The sequence below is a fragment of the Lolium perenne genome, chromosome 7 (assembly GCF_019359855.2).
Source record: "Lolium perenne isolate Kyuss_39 chromosome 7, Kyuss_2.0, whole genome shotgun sequence".
Taxonomy (NCBI): domain Eukaryota; kingdom Viridiplantae; phylum Streptophyta; class Magnoliopsida; order Poales; family Poaceae; genus Lolium; species Lolium perenne.
The window spans coordinates 268,135,652-268,155,718 of NC_067250.2; the positions used below are offsets into that span (position 1 = coordinate 268,135,652).

The 20,067-nt window shown below is 46.6% G+C and overlaps 1 protein-coding gene across 2 annotated transcripts; it reads right to left on the reverse strand.

The window, feature by feature from the left end:
* Positions 1-688: 688 nt before the first annotated feature.
* LOC127312787 (triacylglycerol lipase 2) lies at positions 689-4,885 on the reverse strand. 2 transcript variants are annotated; one of them, XM_051343336.2, is made up of 10 exons: positions 4,361-4,885; positions 3,022-3,929; positions 2,784-2,909; positions 2,563-2,703; positions 2,384-2,497; positions 2,154-2,297; positions 2,018-2,058; positions 1,584-1,663; positions 1,386-1,481; positions 689-1,291 (listed from the first exon to the last, which is right to left on the reverse strand). In XM_051343336.2, exons 2-10 carry the CDS (start codon positions 3,226-3,228, stop codon positions 969-971), a joined length of 1,272 nt encoding a protein of 423 aa, XP_051199296.1. In that variant the 5' UTR covers positions 3,229-3,929; positions 4,361-4,885; the 3' UTR covers positions 689-968. The 2 variants fall into 2 exon arrangements, with proteins under 2 accessions (XP_051199296.1, XP_051199297.1); XM_051343337.2 differs by having other exon boundaries at positions 3,022-4,885.
* Positions 4,886-20,067: the final 15,182 nt, after the last annotated feature.

Here is a 20,067-nt window from a genome sequence, read left to right on the forward strand (position 1 = left end):
CATGCCAAGGATTACATGTCGACGTGTCGCAACTTGTTGCCCGGGTACCGACAAGCTGACAAGTCGTGACAAGTCTCGACAAGGGATAGACAAGTCGATATGTATTGGCCTGTAAGTACTAAAAAAAAATACACATTAACTATTCTACTTACTGTACTAAATTTTGAGGGCATGGGGAGTGGAGATGAACCTGATACTGTGACAAATGCGTCCAAAGGGCAGGCCTCTACTTGCAGCAGCTTGGTGAGAGGAGGCAGAGGCAGCGTCAGCGGCGGTCAGGTGAGGGGCGACGAGAGGGGAGCGTCCAGGTGAGGGTTCGCAGCTGGGTTGGAGCCTACGAGGCAAGATCTATTTAGATAGTATAGGGTTTCACGGGACAGGATGGGCTTTTAATTTTCCAGCCCACAACTTGTCGCTCGATCTCTCGAAATACTCCAAGTCATGATTAATCGTTGACTTAACTTGTTGTCAAAAAAAAAGTCATGCAACAAGTCGCGACTTGTCGAACGGCACTTAATCCTTGAAACATACTAATCATACCTAGTATAACAGTCAACTATCTAACGTTCATATGATTCGTCAAACAGACGAATGTACTTTTGGCAACAGCTTTAAATATAAACAGGACATAGGCAACCACAAAAGTGAGCTTAAATAGGAAATAAGTAAAATAATAAGCAAGAAGATCTAATTGCATTTTAAAAGAAATTGAAGACCTTCAAATAATGGCTTGATAGAGCCTAATTGGTACTTACTACATATGGTATGTCGGGTAAACTGATTACATGGTACCAAATATTCGATCGAATAGTTCACTCTCTAGCATGATCAACCTGGCAAATATAGGCATATACTACGAATTGACAAGTCATATGCATGGACACCTTATACACTAGTTGATGTTTTGATAGCATAGGGTGGTACTCAATTACTGGTGAAGGTGACCATGAAGAAATGTGTAGTAACTCTCAGTGACGCTGAAAGAAGTCGACCATCGGTTCATATACGAGCTCTGGAGCATTAAAGCCTGTCACAAAGTCAGCATGAGCGTAGTCAGGCACGTATAGCACCTCGATGTTGTCCTTTTCATGGTTTCTGACCAGCGTCTTCAGGAGGTGCCTAGTGTCAGGGAGATCGCCAAGGAAGTCTTGGCCACCATGCATGAGCATCATGGGGACATGGGTTGGAATGGTTGAGAGGTTGTACAGCGGAGGGCGTGTCTGATTGTAATGCTTCATGTTTGCCTTGGCGTTGCCATAGTCGTACCTTCTGATCCCTTTGTGCCTGACCACTGATCGGAAGCAGATCCATATAAGAAACAATAACATTGTCCCCGAGTGAGCTTCGAACAATTGAAACTTAAAGCTTATGATTGAGATTCTTACTTTGCGACAAGTGAACAAGGTTTCTGACAGATGTAGACTGTATAGCATGCTCCAGGAATGCACATGTACTTGTAACATTGAGGCAACAGTCCGGTCCTTCGAATATCAGATGATCAGAGTTATTAGGATATAAGAGGCCAGTTTTAGCTTAACATAACCGAGTGTTTGGAACATGGAAAATTGTATGCAAGAACATACCTGCAAGAGCAGAAAATACATCATGGCAGTCAACTTCAGGGTTGCCGCATACTATCAATAGAACTTCACGTGCAACTAGTCTGTCATGCAGCAGCACATTTGTAGCTGTCAAATACTCCAGGCTTGAGTCAGCACAATAGAAGTCGAGACTGGTTACCCAAAGCATACCACTCTACCAGTATGCAACACTAACTTTGACTTTCAACAGATGAACGGCAAGTCTCAAAGCAGGCTACTCCTAGTTGGCAACATTGATCCCACATGTATTGAGATTCATACAATCACAACCTAATAGAAGAGCTTAAGCTCGTGCACCTCTACTCATATCAATAAGTTGCCGCGAGATGAAACACCGCGCATGAACATGGTAATCAAGCGCACATACTGCATATGTACCTACTTAAAAACATTAGAATTCGTAGTAAAGTACCTACCCAAAAGGATTGAACTCGTGCCAACCTAGAAAGCGAGCTGTCTGCACAAGACAAAAAAAAATGGATGAGCATTCACTATGTCAACTATACAGGTGGTGATTAGCATCAAGAACAATTAGGCTGAACAGTATTTTACATCTGCCAAGAAGATTTGTGCAGCAACTCGGCTGAGTTTGGATTTTGTCCTGTCCAGATAAGCAATTGGGCAGAGCAATGCTGCTGATCGAACTAGGTGTAGTAACTTGCGCTCGGAGAATGCAGCAAGAATAATCAAGGTTCCCTGGAAATTAAAGTAAAAAATTGCTTCAGCATATCTCCCAAGTGTAAACCCATTGAAATCTTCAAGATGGATACATATGAGCTCACCAGGGAGTGACCGATATAATGGACTTTTTGACCTCCTGTGTGGTCATAGACAAACTGAAGCACGGCAGGAAGATCATAAGCAGCTATTTCGTCCCACGACCAATCCCAGTAGGCCTGAAAATATACTATTAGTGAAAATTGAAGGATACATGAGTTTGGGATCAGGCTTGAGATATAACCGGGTTTTTGGGGGATAGAGATGTATGGTTGCGGCTGGAATTAGTTCCACGAGTATTCGCTATCCAAACATCAAACCCGCCATCTACCAAAATAAAGCCAAGTGATTGTTTTGGTGTACCAAGTAGCCATGAAATGCCATCCTGTCCAATCCACACATTTGATTCAGGTATGCATGGAAGTGTAACTCAAGGGCACAAGGTTTCTTGAACAATGTCCTTACCACCATAAGCCCATGGAATAGCAGCACTGGTTGCCTCGTATTCTCGTTGTCTGTTGAGTTATCACCATTAGAAGGACCGTGAGGAATCCTCTTCAAGCTAAGAATATATCCATCTTCTGTTGTGACCTGCCACATATTTTGACTGTATACTTCACAACAGGGCAGACATTTTTTCACAGGAGCATAAACTTGAACATAAAAATGATGTCATGGAGTAAATTCGAAGGAGCATTCATACCTTGTGATCTTCACATGGATAGCCAAAAGCTTCTGCCTCTGACTTGCACAAAGTAAATGGATGGGGAGAAGGTTTGCACCCTTGAATGCCATCTTCCACTGAACTATCATTCTTCCATGAGAGAGCTGTGCAGGGGTTAAAGCCAAGCGAAAGAATCAACAAGCTAATCAGACAGAAACTCCTAGCCATCAAATTATGTAGAATCATATGTTTCTATCACTCTGACAGTTCCCATAAATTGTTTAATTTTCTGGGAGTGCGAGAACAATGTTAACCTAAATTGCAGTCAGACTCTCAGGGAATATATAGTGCTTCTTTGCGTGGCTAGTGTAGTGGTGTAAATACTAGAATAATGGTCTCTTACTACGAAACAGTTTCCTATCTTGAACACTAACTTAACAAAAATTACCCAAAAAAGTGTTCTGTATTTCTCTCTTCGTATATTAAAAACAGTTCTTGCTCAACAGAATCATGAATAGGCAACAATAACAGGAGAAAAACTGTAACCTGATGCTGACCAAAATGCATGATTACATGGGCATAAGCTAAGTAAGTAAAACAGAAGAAAGTCTGACATAAAACAATCATGCCATCTTGATGATCAGGGACTAAGACCCCTACGGTTAACTTCACACCAGTTTTGTGACCCCAAAGTCCGCCTAAGCACTAGGAATGCTTGAGAAGAAAAGACAACCTTCATTAAGGTGCTAGCAGCATGTATTCAATATGTGTACAAGCAGCGAAACGTGTGGCTCACATCAGCTTAGCAGGTAATCCAGACGTCATTTGAATACATCAGTATTCATTAATTCATCAGGAAAAATAAAAGAATGTCATGCTTCTTGCTTCCATAAGTTTACCATCTTGCACCTTTTACACGGAAGAGTCAAAAGATCTGGAGGCGCAATCTGAAATTCCCAAATTGTCAGTTAAGCAAATTATATAGACAGAACAAGTAAAATGTAACATTCTGAAGGCACAGTGCTTAGTTTGTATTTAAATGTAAAAGACACCTGAATACTATGCAGGATGGCTGTTTATGAAAGCAAAACTAACTTTGTTTTACGTTTTTTTAAACTAAGCAGCAACGAGTATACAATCCTGGAAGGAAGAACTGTTGTACGCGACTCCAGTGGTTTTTCTAAACTAAGCAGAAACGACCATAAAAATTGCTTAAGACACAGAACCGGGATAACAATTGAAGCTATTTCCCTCTTCAGTCAAGAGAATATAACGAGGCACCAGGCCCCGCGCATGGAAACTGATTTCAGCATATTCATCATCTGTAGAGAATTAACATCGCGATAGCAATTAATTTATTTTCTGAGATTTGTTTTACCGATGCGCCTGCAAAAGCATTTGGACGAACACATGGCGCGCGTCTGCGTCTGAGTCAAGGAGGATGTCCCGCCGGTTCCCTCCAACTCCAACCCCAAGGCTGCTCCATTGCGAATACGCCTGCCATGCGCGGGGGGGCATTCGTTGGTGTGGGCGCCCGTTGGCGGCTTGCTCGCCGGCGATGCGCGCCCGGTTGGCCTTGGTCGCGGACGCCGAGGCAGGCGGCGAAAGCCGAACTCGACTGACACAAATGCAAGCGGGCCAAACTTTGCGAACTATTTCCGTATTACTGGGCCTAATCCAGCACTGAATTGCGCGTCTTACAAGGTCATCGGTAACATGCGCCGGCGACTTAAGCGTCAGTGCTGTCACGCAGTCTGCTGGACCGGAACCGATCGCTACAGCTAGCGCACATGGGGGAGTTTGGTGGCTGCATCAGATTCATGGCTCACTGCGCCATCGAGGTAAGACTCTCATCTCATTCCGGACGAGATCCGCTTAACAAATCGCATATCGTTTGATGACTGGGTTGCTATCGAGTGGCATCCAAGTGATACTTTGATTGGTTGGTCGCATGATTTTCGTAGCCTCACCTGTATGGCAACATAATGACCTTGCCTCACCTATCACAAGACCACCATGACACCGCTGTTCACAAGCTTCGGCACGTCGGCGATGGTACCGCCGGTCAAGCCGGTCAAAAGTATCATCATATCGCCGACCACGAAGATGAAGAACACCATGACACCGCCGGTGACGCCGATCACAAGCATGGGCACGTCGCCGACCATAAAGATAAACAGCACCATGATACCGTCGGTCATGCCGGTCACAAATATCACCATGTCGCCGACCACGAAGACAAACACCGCCGGTCACGCTGGTCACAAGTTTAATATATGAAAATATATCTACCTAATTAGCCAATTTTTAGATTCTCAAACAACTGCTAAAGGGGAGTATGAAATTTTTCAGGTTTTAGGTTTTGCTAAAAAAAATAATAAAAATAATAAAAATTATTGTTATTTATTTATTAAAGATTATTATTACATCATTACTTTTGTTTATTAAAATAATTATTTGAAATTCAACAATAAAGAAGTGTGACATCGTGATCATGAGGTTACAAGGATTGATATGATACTAATATCAATAACATACGCGCAAAAGCACTTGAAAGTGGGAGGGACATGAGTAACTCGGAAGTTAGGCGTGCTAGTGCTGGAGCAGTGTGAGGATGGGTGACCGAACATGAAGTTTGACCAGGAGTAAGTAATTGGAATAGAGATTAAGTGTAGTTAGAGACTAAACTTTTCAAATAACTCAAATACTAGAAATTCTGAAGAAAAAAAGAAAAAAAAGAGGGAGGGAAAAAATTAGAAAAAAAATTAAATAAAAAATAGACGTAATGGTCCGTCGCCCCGGCGCGTCACCGCAACCCACATGAAGGGTCTTTTGTCCCGGTTTATAACACAAGCGGGACTAAAAGTCTCCCTTTAGTCCCGATTTGGCAGTCCCGGTTGGATAACCGGGACTAAAGGCCATGTAGAACCGTAACAACAGACCCGATTTCTACTAGTTGTTAGAGCACCTCCAACAGATTCTCTTACGCTTGTTGGAACTAAGTTATTAGTGTTTGTTTCAGTGATAAGAAAAGGAAAAATGTAGCACTTGTGGCTCCAAGGGAGAGTCTCCTGGCAAAGCTTTTTTGTTCTTTATTGGTGTATGTGTGTGTAGAGTTTCAGAGTATGTGTATGTTCTTGAGAGGAATACAAGTGAGGTTTAGAGTTGGAGAGAGAGGAAGAGGGTGTTGCAAAGTGCAGCCCCAACACTTGGTATCACAGCCTTGTTTGCCGATGTTTGAGTCTCCATCACCGTCGAGCTGCGTAGCGAGGATGGAGGAAGAGCCTTGTTTGCCGATGTTTGAGTCTCCATCACCGTCGAGCTGCGTAGCAAGGATGGAGGAAGGTATGCTTCCCGGTAAGTTGTGTCACTAGCGGAAAGGAGGTGATGGCCAATGTGCGGAGGCCATTGCCGTGAAGAGTTCGTCATTCATGTACGAGTCATCGACAAGGTGCGTCATCAGTGGAAACATGGAGGTGATTCACCGGAGAGGTGCGACACCGGCGGCAACATGAAGGCAAGTAACTGTCTATGTGCGGCAACGGCGACAACATGGATACGAGTCATCGGCGAGGTGCGGCACCGGCAGCGAACATAGAGGAAAGTCACCGACGAGTTGCGACACCGGTGGTGAAAAAGGAGGTGAGTCGCCGGCGAGCTGCGTCACCAGTGGCGTACATGCGGCAGCAAGTGTGTCACGACAACGTGTTTGCAGTGAAGGCATAGTAGTTGTGTCTCTCGATGAGGTCAGCGGCGATGGTGGCAATCGACGTGACAAGATGGCATTGGTGGCCTTCTACCTATTGCACCGATGACATCAATAACCATGGGCTTCAGGAGAGTAATAAGTAATAACAATATTAGGAATGTGATTGTTGCAACTATTCTTGTCATTATTGCTAAGTTTAGATCTTTAGTTCATATTTGTTCAGTGAGAAGGAAAGGCAGAATATAGCACTTGTGGCTGCAAAGGGAGAGTCTCCAGGCAAAGCTTTTTTTTGGTCTTCCTTGGTGCGTGTGTGTGTGTAGTGTTTCTGTGCGTGTGTGTTCTTGAGAGAAATACAAGTGAGATTGACAGCTCGAGAGAGAGAGGAAGAGGGAGCTGCAAAGTGCAGCCCCAAGACCGCTGGCTTAGCTCGTGTCCATGCACACTTCAATTTCTTACTTATGGAGTGAGCGATATAGTTTATCACCATACTTGCCATCGTTCGCATCTGCCGCCAATAAAGACTGACTTGAGTGGTCAGCACGGGAACACAGTTTGTAAGAAGGGTTAATTAGAATAAGCGTTGCAGCGAGTCACCAACACCTGACACCTAGGAAGAACTGTTGCCGCCATTCTTCATAGCTACTAATTCACCTCTCCACCATTACAAACTTCCGATTGCAGCCACCATTACTTTTCTTTTAACTCTGCCAATGCCATGCAAATTTATATTTAGACATGTGCCAAGGCACCGTTAAGAGAGCTTTCATAAAGCAAGCATCCCCCAAAGTCATCGGCTGGCTGCAAAATAGGTGACGAACCACACCGACATGTTGGTCTTCCGACATTGATGGGGCACACAGTCGAACACGAGACAGGAAGCCTCCGACAATGCCCGTTGGGTCCAGATCAGAACCAAACAGGGCCTGCGCCACCACCTCCCGAGCCTAGCTGGCTGCCTGGAGCAACGCCCGACAAGCCAACATCCCTCCGTCTGAAGCGCGAGCCGCCGCCCCAGATCAGGGCTACTTCCGCCGCCGTATGCCATGGCAACAAAGCCCGCTGCCGAGGGCTAGCTACGTCCGATCCGCCATCGCCAGCGCCGCTGCACCTGGCCTTCAACTCCACAGTCATGGGAGTATCTCCTCTTGACTACCCCACCGTGACCTTGAGAGAAGCTCCGCAGGCGCTTCCTCCGCTATCCCGCCCAGCCTAGCGTAGAGAAATATTTGAGACAGCGCACTCGTAGGTCACTTCCTATCTAGTCCGTCTAGTTTTCTTGGGATGTGAGCCACTCTAATCATGTCAGCGTCATTATAGCAAGGCAGCACACTCGTGAGCCTGATTAGGAGAAGGAGATCCAGTTCGTAGGCTCCAGAGAGCATGAAGCAGGCTGTATTTCTTTGTTGCATGCAGGGCTGCGCAACACACACACAATTGCTACAGTGACCTATAGCCCACCTCCGATTCAAAATTCGTAGCCAGCCCATAGCCTGTGACCTCCTTCCTACCACCAGAAGATGATTCAATAAATCAACCTGGGCCGACCCATATCTCGAGGAACAAGCCCTGCAGTAAACGGCCACGATAGCGAGTGACCTATGCGTACCGGGGAAAAATCCGCTTTCGTATAGGATGGCATTACCTGTGCAAACAAATTGTGAGCACACATAATACACCACCTTCGTCGGGCTGGAAGAAACTGAAGCTATGCCGAACAAGGAACCGCGGTAGGTGGCACTGGTTCCTTCCGGGATTTCTCACCCAAAGGCACTTTGCAAAAAGGTGAACAACTGTTACTACAACCAAATATTGCAGCCATGCTACACTGATGAGAATCCACGCGTGCGCGCCTGAGGAAGATACCGAAGGTGGAGCAAGTAAAGGTTGGTTCCTTCTGAGATTTTTCAGCCAAATTAAAAGCTTAGCTACAATGCGACGATGGCTGGCAGTTTGATCCCTTACAAGGCTATGTAATGACGAGGCCGAGATTATCACTACCAAAGACAGCTGAACCGATGCACTGAGGATGTGCTTATCAATTCGTTTTGGCCGTGCTCAGACTATAGGCCATGCATCAACTGGGACGGAATCGAGGGCTGAGGCAGAAGTCTACGCAAGGCTGGGGGAGACGCACGGCCATGGGTGACAGGTGGATAGGTAGGTGGCGGGCTCTTTGCCAGATGGGCTTGCGACCCACAAAGTGATCTAGAACATCAGTGGCGTCTTATCACATGATGTTCTCTTCATACTCCATCAATTCATGTCATCTTCTTTGTCTGAACCGTTTTTGCATCGCACTTTTGTTTTTTAATTTGTTCAAAAGCCACTTTGTCTCAGTGTCCTATATGTGTGTGGGGGTAGAGAACACTCTGGAGTTTGTTGAGAGCTTGGAACTAATATAGCGTCGCGAGAACTTCTTTGTTGATGCAGCTGACATTCCATGAGTCACCGTTCACAAAAATGATGGTGGATAATGTGATGCACTAATTTACAAAGAGTACCATTAGAGGATCACAATTAAAGGTGTACACGATTAATAGAGGTTGACTACGTGACAGGCATATGGGGTTTCCATGTCATATTTATCCTAGAGTGATCACAGTAGCATGAACACGGAAGATGGACAAAAATATCCTAGTACTTAGGAACTATTTTTTTTTTTGTCTTGCATGTTTGTTTAGGAATATGCACACCACAAAAATAACAACTATAATAATTTTTAACATCTCCTGGCATGCTGGTCCCGATATGTTACCACACATATATATGCTCCTAATATTGCATTTTTTCTCCATATCTTTCTGACTTACTACATTTTAGTTTTGCTTGAATTCATGTATTGTAGAAATACTTAAGCCGGAATGCACATAGTTGGTAACAAGTGCAATCTCTCGGTGGAATTTAATTGAAGTGGGAACATTAGTATTGGGATTGTCATTTTCAATAAATTTCGCAAAACAATTGAAAACTGAATTCATGAATTAAGTGCAAGGAAATTTGTGTAGCGCGAATTTGAGCTCATCTATAACATAATTCAAACTTATGTCAAATGTACAAAAACCTAATTATGATAAAAATAATACTTGGAAAATAGGAATTCAAATAACTTATATATATATATATATAAATGCAATCTATCATTTATTTACAGTGTTGTTGCCACACACACTCACACTAACTAGACACTAACATATAATAAAAGTAGAAAAAATGTTGACACCGAGTAGAACTATTGGAAACTTCGTATTAGTTCAAGTAAACATTTTTCCCATCACAAATATCAAAAAAGAAAAGGTAGAACTTCCCTTTTACAAGCATTTCGAAGATGTCTAGCATTTTCACAAGACCCTTTATGACCCATATTTGTAAAATTTTCTGTACCAACTAAGATGTTTACATTTCATTAGATTATTCTATTTTTTCCTCATAACTACTATGAAATTCCAAAAAACCATGTTTAGTACTGCTTCTGGGTTGGTGGTAGTAACAAGTTAGAGATATATGCACACACGTGGTAACAAGTAGTTATCATACTAGATATATGATACTAAATCTACAAAATAAGGATGGAGCCTTTGTAAGGTTTTATCTGATATACAAAAAATTAATTAAATTGCATCCTCAAGAAAAAATTATATTAAAAGGGTAGTCGAAATAGTTTTTAGCTTTTTTACCACTCACCTAGTGCCTAGTATGTACTTTCAAAAATTTATGAGGAACATGGAGATCAGGATAATCCACTTCAGATATGCGCTTCACAATTGTTTCCGCCACCATGTAACATGTTCACACCCTTTATAATATTATTAGGTTCATAATATTACAAATGACATGGATTACGGTAGATGTAGATAGGAAGTCATTGGGATATAATGAAGACTAGGATTTTTTAAACTCTGGGTTATGAGGTAATACCGCGGAGCATACTTGGTGTCCGAGAAAATCTCTACATATACATGGAAACATGTCCGTGAATAGATAAAAAAATCCCTACCTATACATGGCCTAAACAAGTTCATGAATCCAAGCCATCAATTTCCCTTGATGTTTAGATCAAATGATGTGCCTAAGGAAGGAAATATGATGTAAACACTTACGTTGCTACCCTGCAAACGATGGTATCTCCCGCCGAAAGATATTCATGATCATTTGCTTCAAGATATGCTAACATGCTAAAAGGACTAGCTATGTGAGAGAAGGTGTTCCAAAATATATGCTGGCCCAGGTAGGACCTGATTGCAGGTCATCTCCATGACCCCAGTCAATTTGAATAACATTCCACATTCCGCCAAAGAAGTTGCAGCAAAAAATAGATGTAGTCTATCCTCGTAAACTCTAGCTGGGCAAAGCACACAATAGGTGTCTTGAGTAACTTTCCAATTCATTCTCTTTAACGTGTAGTTTGTATTCCACCTATCACTCACCCAAGACAAAAACCTTCACTAGTGGAAAACAGGCCTTTTGATCCGGGTGGTTAGGGCCTTTTGTCGCGGGCGGCCAGCCGCGACAAGCAAGGCGCGATAAAAGGGAGGCCTTTTATCGCGGGTCGCTTACGACCCGCGACATAAGGTCCACCACGTGGCAGCCGCGGGGCGCGCAGGGCACAGGCCCTTTTGTCGCGGGCGGTATTACCACCCGCGACAAAAGGCCCACTACGTGGCGCGCGCACAACGCTTCTGCTTTAGGGTTTGAGGGGTGCAGCACCCCTCCCCCCCCACCACCGACCGCCTGTTATTTCATTTTTTTTCGTTCGAAAATAAAAGTTGCATATATTTGTACGCTACTAGAAGTTGTACACATTCATTCATTATATATATATATAGATCGATCAAACAAATATTGGAAGCAGAAGTCGATTCCCCTTACACATATTCGTAGGTTCCCTACATATATATATACATGGAGCTCACGATCGACAAACGGTACTAACGACCGTCTATTTGGAGGTAGAACAACTATTTGGACTAAACAAGCCTTTGTTGTTTATTACTTCTCTAACCAAAAGTCCCGCCAGTTCCTCCGCGATTCCTAGTGCGTGTTCCTTTGGTTGGAGTCTGTCCCGCATGAAGTCGACCTATATACGAAAATGAGATGAGTATGACTATATCAGTCTTGATAACGAAATATTGATGATAATAAATAAAGTTGTGAATGTTATTGCTTACGTCGAATTTATTTTTGTTCTGCTTCTCAGTGGTTAACATGCGAATGGACTCGCAAACGTAGTATCCACATAGATTCGTCCCTTGTGGCTGCTGGGGGCACGGTACAGGAGTAAATGTTAGCTTCTTTGCAAAGGTAATCTCCTTATGAACATTCTTCAAAGCTTGCCAAGCCCTGCCAGGCAAAAGAATGATTGAATGAGTGGATAATTAATTGATATCTCACGAAAGATAAAGCGCGGCGATGAAGGAAATTACACTTGGAGCAACTTCTGCAAGTCCTGGAACCCGTCCAGGCCTCTACTCAGTGGGTCTTTTACTTCAACTACTCCCTTATCAGGTTGAATGTCTAGTAGAATCCAGTGGAAGCTGCACATGTTATGCATATACGTCAGGAATTACACTTAACATCGAGTAAGAAAAATTGAATGTGCATAAAAGATCATTAAGACTCTCACTCGTAGTTGTAAGGAAACAATATTGAATCACAGAAATATTGCTGCCCCAAAAACCTTAGTAGGTTTCCCCCCGTTTCTTCGCGTTTATGCTTCACCGTTTCAACATGTATTTTATCTGGGTCAACAAACCCAACATTGATAATATTATTACTTTTGCATTCACTGATCTTCAGTCTGCATAAGAGAACCCATAAGATATAATGAGTATATATATGCAATGAAAACGAACATGAACTGAATGAAAATGAACTTATATGTAGTTAACAACTTACAAGCAATAGCAACTCATGAGAGATTTGTCGAGGGCTTCTAGATTGAATAACTGCCAGAGTTCATTCATCTCAATATGGATCTCCTCCTTTCGGTAGTAATATTCCCATGGTATACTCGCCACGATGTACATTTTGTTCTCCTTGCATGCATCAAGGTACCACTGATGCAAATTCCGCATATGTGTTGGCAGTTTATGCAGCTGCTCTCTGCTGACCAAGTCGGCCCCGTAGACAAATTTAGGAGCAACTTCAGCAGTGGGTATTGCAGCATCTGCTGCAGACAGCAATTCCTCCACGGTAACTGAACAAGCAGCCGCTAGCCTTGCAGCTTCTTCCATATCGATACCACCATGATGTTCCTGGTACAGCTTGGGAACATTAAGCACTTTGAGTGCTGGGATCGATTGTTTGGGCTGAGCACCGAGGAGGGGAACTTCCTTTCTCTTTTTGCCTTTTGTCGTTTGCTTGGCCTTGAGGGGTGCACTTGTTGAACTTGACTTTTTCTCATCTGCACTTCTAGCTGATGATTTGCTCGTGCCAGCACTGTCCTTCTCCTTAGCCTTTTCATCCTTCTTTTGGTCAATTACCTTCGCAAGAGTGCGTGTATAGTCATCCTTCTTCTCGTGTAACTCATACTGCGATGGTGTGTTCAGAAAACTAGTAGCATATTCTATTTGCTTCTCTGTGTATGGCACGTGCGCTGGAGGTTTTGGCTTATGGAAATGATCATAGTTGTGTTTCGCAACAGCGGCCGCATTTTCCTCGACAGTAAGATCCCAAGGACGGGGGGGAGGAACCTTTGGTACTTTTGGGAGGGGCGACCTCTTGCGGACAGGACTCTTGAAACGCTTCCGGCTGGGTGCATTCCGAGTCTTAGTGGGCGGAGGCGGCGGCGCTGGAGATGGAGATGGACTACCGATGTCGTGGTCGACGTCGTACCCACGGGGTGATGGTGGCGACATGTGATCAGTAGGAGGAGGTGATGGTGGCCTGCGATCACCTGGAGGAGGTGATGGTGACCTGCTGGGACGACTGGTACTAGGTGCTACCCAGCCTGGCAGCCTGATGTTCTTCTTTTCCCAGAGAATGATTTCTCCCAGCACCTCTCTGAGTGTAAGCCCCCATCACCTCCAGGGATATCGAGCTCCAATGTCTCCCACGACGGGACAAGCCGAATCCACCCCGACACGAGCATAGCCAGCTGGAATCGGATTGCCATGCCATGTTGCCGGCTCACCTTCAGGTCCAAATGCCGGTAAGACATAGCCGACCGCCACCTTAACAGAAACCTTCCTGAACACCTCATGGAGATCACAAGGTGTTTGCTCCTTGATTCCATCCAAGGGGTCGCCAGGACCGGCATCTATCATCATCCGTGTAGGAGGGGCCTCCGAGTCGGCCACGCTGCTGTCTCGTCGCTGAGATATGTCAGCGGTATTATCTGGCGGGCGCTGTCCTTTTAGTTCATTTATCTCCCGCTGCTGCTGCTGAAGCTCCCGCTGCTGCTGGTCAAGTCGGCGTTGGAACTCGGCCATCCGGTCATTCTGCACCTCCAGCTGGCGTTGTTTAGCTCTCGCTCGGCTTCTATAAGTCTCCGCGTCGGCCGGAAACCCAAGCGACCACGGAACACTAGGGCCGAAGCCTCTTGTTCGTCCTCCCTTCTCAGGATTACCGAGGACAAGCGTCAGCAAGTCTTTCTCTCTATCGGGAGCAAACTTTAGTTTTCCCGCCTTTATATCTGTCGTCACTTCAATCCATTTTTGCCTGGGTACCCTAACCCTGGTGTCACTTTCAACAATGTTCCCTGTCTTCATGTCATACTCACAGCCATGCGCGAGGAACCAATTTCGAGCCCTAGTGTCCCATCCTTCTCGCTTGGGTTCTGGAGTGATCCCGTTCAGCTCCATCTCAGCCTCTTGTGCATCCCACTTAGGCATGGCTCTTCCGTAGCCCCCTCGCCCCGTATGATGGTGATATTTCTTCTCGCTTGCATTCTTCTTGTTTTTCGTTGACAGGTTCACAGCCTCCTCTGATTCTTTGTACCTCACAAATTCTTCCCAGTTATGCTCCTGCTTCGCTAGGTAGTTCTCGAATAATGGAGGCTTCTTGTCTTTCTTATAATTTTTCCATAACCGGTTCTTATACGCCCGGAAAAGTTCCCCCATCTTCTTAAGAGCCCATTTCTTCACTAGCGCTCGCTGCTTAGCATTCTCAGACTCCGATCCCAAATCTGGCAAAGTGAAATGTGCCATGAGGTCTCTGAAAAGTGTGTCTTTGTACCTATCGGCAACCTGATTTTCGGACACATTCTTCGTCTTGTTCCATTCTCTGACAGTGATCGGGATACGATCTCTAACCACAACTCCGCACTGATTTTTGAACTTCACTCCGACATTCTCGGGTACCACCGGTTGGCCTTCCGGTGATATAGCTTCAATTGTGAAGTGGTCTTTTTTGGTCAACTTCTTTGCCGGGCCTCGTTTCTCTATCTTATCTTCGGAGGCCTAAGAGAATACATATAGAATTGCATTAATGCCTCTATACTAATGCCTCAATACATATGTACATATAGAATTCCATTAATACCTCGTCACCGGAGCCGTCGTCGGCTTCTCCGTCACCGGAGCCGTCGGCTTCTCCGTCACCGGCTCCGTCGGCTTCTCCATCACCGGAGCCGTCGGCTTCTCCATGACCGGAGCCGTCGGCTTCTCCATCACCGGAGCCGCGGGCTTCTCCATCACCGGAGTCGGCTCGGTCGGCTTCTGTACCATCGCGGATTATGTCCGCGAATATGTCTTCCTGTTCCAAGTCCCGTTCGAATAGATCCATTGTTTCTGCAAAAGAATTAAATCGATAAGTAAATGTTCAAACACAAACCAAACCCTAACCCTAATCAAACACAAACCAAACCCTAACCCTAATCGGCGACACGTGTTTGCGAGAGGGAGAGGGGTGTCGGCGACGCGTGTTTGCGAGAGGGAGAGGGTCTCGGCGGCGCGTGTTTGCGAGAGGGAGAGGGGTGTCGGCGCGTGTTTGCGAGATGGAGAGTGCGCGTGTTTGCGAGAGGGAGAGGGTGTCGGCGGCGCGTGTTTGCGAGAGGGAGAGGGGTGTCGGCGCGTGTTTGCGAGAGGGCGCGTGTTTGCGAGAGGGAGAGTGCGCGTGTTTGCGAGAGGGAGAGGGTGTCGGCGGCGCGTGTTTGCGAGAGGGAGAGGGGTGTCGGCGCGTGTTTGTGAGCGGGAGAGGGCGCGTGTTTGCGAGAGGGGAGGGTGTCGGCGACGGGTTTTTGCGAGGGGAGGGAGTCGACGTCGATTGTTTGCGAGAGGGGTCTCGGCGGGTGTTCTGCGAGAGGTGTGTTTGCGAGAGGGGTGTCGGCGGTTACAACAAAATTTAAACTACAAATTTGAACTAACTAATTACATTTAACAAAAATAAACTAACTAATTACAACAAAATACTTACAAAATTTAAACTACAAATTTGAACTAACTAATTACAACAAAAATAAACTAACTAATTACAACAAAATACTTACAAAAATAAACTAACTAATTACATACTAAAATGTCTATATACAACAAAATTTAAACTAACTAATTACTACTAATTATCTAACTAATTACTACTAATTACTACTTACAAATATAAACTAACTAATTACTACTAATTATCTAACTAAGAAAAAAAAAAAAAAAAAAAAAGAGGGCCGGCCGGGGGCGCGCGCAGCGCACATGGCGGTTTGTACCTGCGGAGGGCGCGGCGCGGCGCGCGGCGGGGCCGGCACGGGCACAGGGCGGCGGCGGGGGCGCGCGGCACGGCGGCAATCGACGCGCGCGCGGCAGGAAATCGACGGCGGCGAGAGCGCGCGCGGCAGAGGAGCTCGAGGAGGCCTACGGCGGCGACGGCGCGGCAGAGGAGATCGACGGCGGCGACGGCGCGGCAGATCGACGGCGGCGATGGCGGCACGGAAAAATCCGGCAGCCTGGCGGCGTGATTTTGGCTAAGTGCTGGCCTCCGGGTGTCGCGGGTGGGGGCTCCGCCCGCGGGTTTAGGTATTTATACCTAACCCCTTTTGTCGCGGGTCGAGCCACGGACCGTGATAAAAGGCCCCCCTTTTATCGCGGGTCGTGCCACCACCCGCGACAAAAGGGGGGTCCTTTATCGCGGGCCGTGGCTCGACCCGCGACAAAAGGGGGTGGGAGGGGGAGGCGGCCGATCCGCGTGAAGCGCATCCAACGGCTCCGGCCGTTTGAATCCAACGGCCTGGAGCCGTTGGACGCGGATCAGGCCTGCAGCCGTTAAACAACCGTTTTTTTTTCTGTTTTTTTCTGTTTTTTGTTTTTCTGTTTTTTTTTTAATAAAAACTATTATTTCAATAACTTTTAAATGGTAACTCAAAAAGAAAAGTTTTATATATGAAAATTGATCAGAAAAATCCAATGAACATGAATATGACATCCATATAACTATTTGCATCTCGCATCATATAAAACGCATCATATCCACTCGTGTCACGTCCCCGTGCCACGTGTCGCCACCTCTTCCACGTGCCTCGCCCCGCCGACGCCGGCGTGCGACGTGTAGCCACCGCTGACACGTGCCTCACCCCGCCGACGCCGGCGTGCGACGTGTAGCCACCGCTGACACGTGCCATGCCCCGCGTGCGCTATATAGAGCGACGAGTGCGGGCGCAACCACACGTCACCACCGCCTCCGCTCATTCATCTCCGGGATGCCTCCATGTCGTCGAGGGGCGTCCGGTTTCCGTGGCGTTCGAGTGCGTCCGAGCGGTAGGTTCACCGCCGAGATACGCGCCGGTGGCTTCCGCCTCACCCTCGGCACGTACAACACGCCGGAAGAGGCGGCGCGCGCTTACGACGCGGCGGCGTGGCGCTTTCGGCGGCCAGGGCACGACATGAACTTCCCGGATGTTGAATCGCTAGAGGAGGCGGAGTTCCTCGCGCCACCGCCGTGCCTCGTCACCGACGAGGACCATCGCCGGCATCGCCAGGTGTAGCGCAGGATCGCCATCGCCGAGCGCGACGAGCAGTTGATGCGCCAGTGGAGGGCGCGGTCCCCCGACGCGTTCTTTGCTAACCTTAGGGCACAACGAAGGTCCAACAGGCGCCACCGTCGGGCCGTCGCCGCCTTCAAGCTCGAGAACTCGAATACAACTTGGACCGAAAACGACCCTCGGTGGGATGACCTTTGGACGGAGACAACCTCCGACGACGAGTAGAGACTAGACTAGTAATTTATCTATTTTATTGTAATTTCAATAAAGTCGTTGTCGGTTCTATTAGTTTAAATTTAGTTTATAAAGTCGTTGTCGGTTGTTTTTGTTCAATAAAGTGGTTGACACGAAATTTATTACGATTGAACTGAAATTAAAGTACAGAGCTCAACTGAAAAATAAGATACATGGCCAGATTCGAATGTTGGAGCCATTCAATCATAGTCGTGCCTAGTCCTATACACGTCGCCACTGTAGTCATCAAAGTCGCCGACGTCATCATCGCTAGCATCGGGGTCGCGGTTGTCGAACCTCGGCGGATGACCACGCGTGGGCTGGGATTGAGGGTAGCGCAGGCGGGGGCCACGATAGGCCATGACACTCTGGAGAGTCCGGCCGCGCCACCACATCCGACGGCAGGCCTCGTTGAAGTTCGAAGATGGCGGGCCGTCCTCCTCGTACCTGGCAACCGCCCTCTCACGCCGATTGATGAAGAAGCTGTCCCAAGTCGGGCTGTAGTCGGGATGCCACTGGGGATTCCTCCGCTGCTCAGGCGTGAGCTCGAAATAGTAGTGGTTCGTGATGGCCATCTCGCGTGGCACACCTACAGGGATAGGAGGGACCGGTACGCCTCCGACGCTCAGCAACCAGCCGGTCGGGACGCGGTAGCCGGGCGGGCAGGGGTAGTTCGAGGCGCAAAGCGCCTCCGCCTCCCGGGGTGTTAGACATACGATGGAAGCCATGGGAGAGAGTGATGAGGTTTGCAGATATGAGTCCAAGGCCTACATATATATAGTGGAAAAATGGCGGGAATGCGGGAAGAAAATAGGCGGGAACGAAGTGGCGCGCGAAACTTTCATCCCGGGTGGAGGCTCAAACCGGGACAAAAGACTGGGGGAGGCTTATCTAGGAGGGCCTTTTGTCACGGTTGGTGGCTGCAACCGCGACTAAAGCTGTCGGCAGGATAATAAGGATGTGTCGGTAACCTTTTGTCACGGTTGGTGGCTGCAACCGCGACTAAAGCTGTCGGCAGGATAAGGATGTGTCGGTAACCTTTTGTCACGGTTGGTGGCTGCAACCGCGACTAAAGCTGTCGGCAGGATAAGGACGCGTGGGTGGACGCACTGCTCGATGAGATAAAGCATGTAGCGCACGACGGCCTGTCGAAGGAATAAGACAAAGTAGAAGCGGTGCCGTGCCTATAAAAGGAGCATCGATACGCCTTGCCAAGCAGATCAACAAGCCAGGCACAGTTTCATTCCCATGGATGAAGGAAAGGGTTGGGAAATCTCCCGTGGCGCAGCTTCTCGAAGATGTCGTTGGTGCACACGCCCTACGGCATCTTCGGAAGCTGCTCCTCGGAAAAATTTCCATGCAAGCCCGTGAAAGACTCCGTCTCCTCTAACAGTGTTGGGGAAAGGGTTCTCATTATTACATAAATGTAGAGATTGTCTTGGGAACTATATATGAAGAATACATTATTACATCGCCATCTAGTGTTGTGATCTTCTACGCCGTAGCCATGGAGAATCTTCATCATTTAGCAAGATGCTTGGGTCAATTTTCACCGTGAAGGGCGGAATTTCTTTAAACTTATTATAATCTTCTGACATGTCTGTCTTGTCATCCACTCCCACGATGTTTCTTTTCCCCGAAAGAACTATGTGGCGCTTTGGCTCCTCGATTGATGTATTCTTTTGTTGATTTCTTTTTCTTGATTTGCTAGACATGTCCTTCACGTAGAAAACTTGAGCCACCTCGCTGGCTAGGACAAAAGGCTCGTCCAGGTACGCAAGATTGTTGGGATCCACTGTTATCATACCGTACTTATCGTCAATATGTATAGCGCTGAGCTTCACCCATTTGCACCGAAACAAAGGGACCTTAAAAGTGGGACCATAGTCAAGTTCCCATATCTCCTCTATGTATCCATAATATGTGGTGGTCTGCCCATTCTCGTCTGTTGCATCGAAGCGGACACCGCTGTTTTGGTTGGTGCTCTTTTTATCTTGGTCGATCGTGTAAAATGTATTCCCATTTATCTCGTACCCTTGGAATGTACATATGTTTGAAGATGGTAACCTGGCCAACAAGTACAGCTGCTCCACCGCAGATGGGTCATTAATGAGATGTCTTTGCAACCAACTGCCGAAGGTATTCATGTGTTGACGTGTAATCAAGGACTCGGGCTGGCCCGGGTTTATTTCTCGTAAAACATTCTTATGTTTCTCGATGTACGGAGCCACCAAGCTGG

What these genes read in the sequence shown, in the direction of transcription:
- LOC127312787 (XM_051343336.2), bottom strand. Translation starts at nt 3,228, where the DNA reads ATGATTCTACATAATTTGATGGCTAGGAGTTTCTGTCTGATTAGCTTG. An exon ending in TATTCCATGGGCTTATGGTG is followed by an intron (nt 2,704 to 2,783) that starts GTAAGGACATTG and finishes TGGATTGGACAG; the next exon opens with GATGGCATTTCATGGCTACT. An exon ending in ATTATATCGGTCACTCCCTG is followed by an intron (nt 2,298 to 2,383) that starts GTGAGCTCATAT and finishes TTTAATTTCCAG; the next exon opens with GGAACCTTGATTATTCTTGC.